At 51.0% G+C, this 2,198-nt stretch overlaps 1 protein-coding gene across 1 annotated transcript; it reads left to right on the top strand.

Annotated features, from left to right (window-relative positions):
* Positions 1 to 785: 785 nt before the first annotated feature.
* On the top strand, positions 786 to 1,736 carry LOC136994037 (olfactory receptor 14C36-like). Its single transcript, XM_067310173.1, has one exon. It carries the CDS (start codon positions 801 to 803, stop codon positions 1,734 to 1,736), a length of 936 nt encoding a protein of 311 aa, XP_067166274.1. The 5' UTR covers positions 786 to 800.
* Positions 1,737 to 2,198: the final 462 nt, after the last annotated feature.

Below are 2,198 nucleotides of genomic sequence, written 5' to 3'. Positions count from 1 at the left end.
GTGCAGAGATGCGAAGAGTATGGAAATGGTGGTGGGCGGCTGTACAGGGGCAGCTGAAAAGAGCTCTGTGTGTCCTTGGCTAGAAAGGGAGTGTGGAGACCTCACTCAGGTGCCCTGAGAAAGGGTGAGAAGTTTGGAGATCTGCACTTTGAAACTGGACTCCTCTGCTCTCTGCAGTGGCGGGTTTCTTTTGGGGGTAACACAGCAGGGTGATCATCCTGCAGCTCAAAGAGTTGTGAAAACAGGACAGTGGGGACCAAGGCTAATAGACAGACTAGCTGTCCTCACTCTGCACCAAGTGACAGTGAATCCATGTTTCTCAGGACGTACAGTGGAAATGCTGAGAATTTCTGCATTTGGGGAACATTCTGCAGGGGTGACAGGGGCATCTAAAAGAAAATAAATAATATTAAAGAATCCCTAAAACTCTGTTCTTCAACCCTCATTCTTTAGAATTGGGAGTGAAGATGCTGAAAAGCCCTTCCATATGACAAGTGGATGTCATTCAACAGAAATTGTGAATGTCAGATCTAGTCACCCCCATGCCGCATTCCCACTACCGTGCAACAGGACTGACTCCTCTGGAGCCCATAGGCAGAGGCCCCTGCTCCTCACAGCATGCTCAGCCAGTGCATAGTGGAGCTTGAGCAAGGGAGTTGCACAAAGATCCTCTCAGTAAAGAGAGAGGCATTGAGAACTGGAACAGTTTTGGCGGGGGGAGGGGTTCACGTGAAAAGTCTCTCCTTACTTCTTAATGTTGTTTCTTCTTTGGATAGTTCCCCAAGCCCCGAGAGAGCATAATGTCCAACAGCAGCTCCCCCACCGAGTTCCTCCTCAAGGCGTTCACGGACACACGGGAGCTGCAGCTCATGCACTTCTCACTCTTCCTGGGCATCTACCTGGCTGCCCTGCTGGGCAACATCCTCATCATCACAGCTGTGGTCTGCGACTACCGCCTCCACACCCCCATGTACTTCTTCCTCCTCAACCTCTCCCTCCTCGATCTTGGCTCCATCTCTGTCACTGTCCCCAAATCCATGGCCAATTCACTGAGGGACACCAGGGCCATTTCATACTCGGGATGTGCTGCCCAGGTCTTTCTGCCTCTCTTCTTGTTGTCTGCAGAATATTCTCTTCTCACTGTCATGGCCTACGACTGCTTTGTTGCCATCTGCAGACCCCTGCACTACGGGACCCTCATGGGCAGCAGAGCTTGTGTCAAAATGGCGGCAGCTGCCTGGGCCAGTGCTTTTCTCTATGCTCTCCTGCACACTGCTAATACATTTTCAATACCACTCTGCCAGGGTAATGTCCTAGAGCAGTTCTTCTGCGAAATCACCCAGCTCCTCAAGCTGTCCTGCTCACACTCCTACCTTAGGGAAGTTGGGGTTATTTTGGTTAGTTTTGGTTTAGCCTTTGGGTGTTTCATTTTCATTGTGCTGTCCTATGTGCAGATCTTCACTGCTGTGCTGAGGATGCCCTTTGAGCAGGGACAACACAAAGCCTTTTCCATGTGCCTCCCTCACCTGGCTGTGGTCTCCCTGTTTGTCAGCACTGTCATGTTTGCCTGTCTGAAGCCTCCCTCCATCTCCTCCCCAGTTCTGGATCTGGTGGTGGCTGTTCTGTATGCAGTGGTGCCTCCAGCAGTAAACCCCCTCATCTACAGCTTGAGGAACAAGGAGCTCAAGGATGCACTGAGAAAAGTGGTTCAGCGGGTACAATGTCAGCGCCAGTAACTGTCCCGTGTGCATCTACTCCTCCTTCCCAGGGTAGCTGGCATCAAGGCTAGGTGGTGTTCATTTCTTTCTTTCTTTACTTTCCTCTGCTACATTTTTGTGAAAAGAAGAAAAGTTTTGCTTCGTGCCACTTTTCCTCAGGAATCTTTCATTTGAATCTGACCCAGAGATCATGCTGAAGCAGGAAGGCAGGCTTCTCCCTTCATCAGCAGAGATGGGGGAACCTCAGAGCCTGCTAGTCTGAACTCCCTCGGATACCCTCAGGGCAACAGGAAGAGTTTCCCTTTGACTTGTCTCTTTCAGCACTGACACCAAGGGAGTTCCGGGGAAAGAGTCAGGCTCAGACAAGTAAAATGGCCTGAGATCATGGGTCTCATGCCCATTAGGAGAGTTCAACTCCCCTGGCCACAGTCACGGTGTGATCTCACACCCCTCTCCCATGAGGGTGGCAGCCAGGATTTA

Source organism: Apteryx mantelli, chromosome 23 (genome assembly GCF_036417845.1).
Source record: "Apteryx mantelli isolate bAptMan1 chromosome 23, bAptMan1.hap1, whole genome shotgun sequence".
Taxonomy (NCBI): domain Eukaryota; kingdom Metazoa; phylum Chordata; class Aves; order Apterygiformes; family Apterygidae; genus Apteryx; species Apteryx mantelli.
Note: the sequence above shows the minus strand (reverse complement) of the source record. Positions and strands in the feature narration are given on the sequence as shown.

Excerpts from the sequence above, each read along its gene's own strand:
- LOC136994037 (XM_067310173.1), top strand. The coding sequence starts at position 801 with ATGTCCAACAGCAGCTCCCCCACCGAGTTCCTCCTCAAGGCGTTCACG.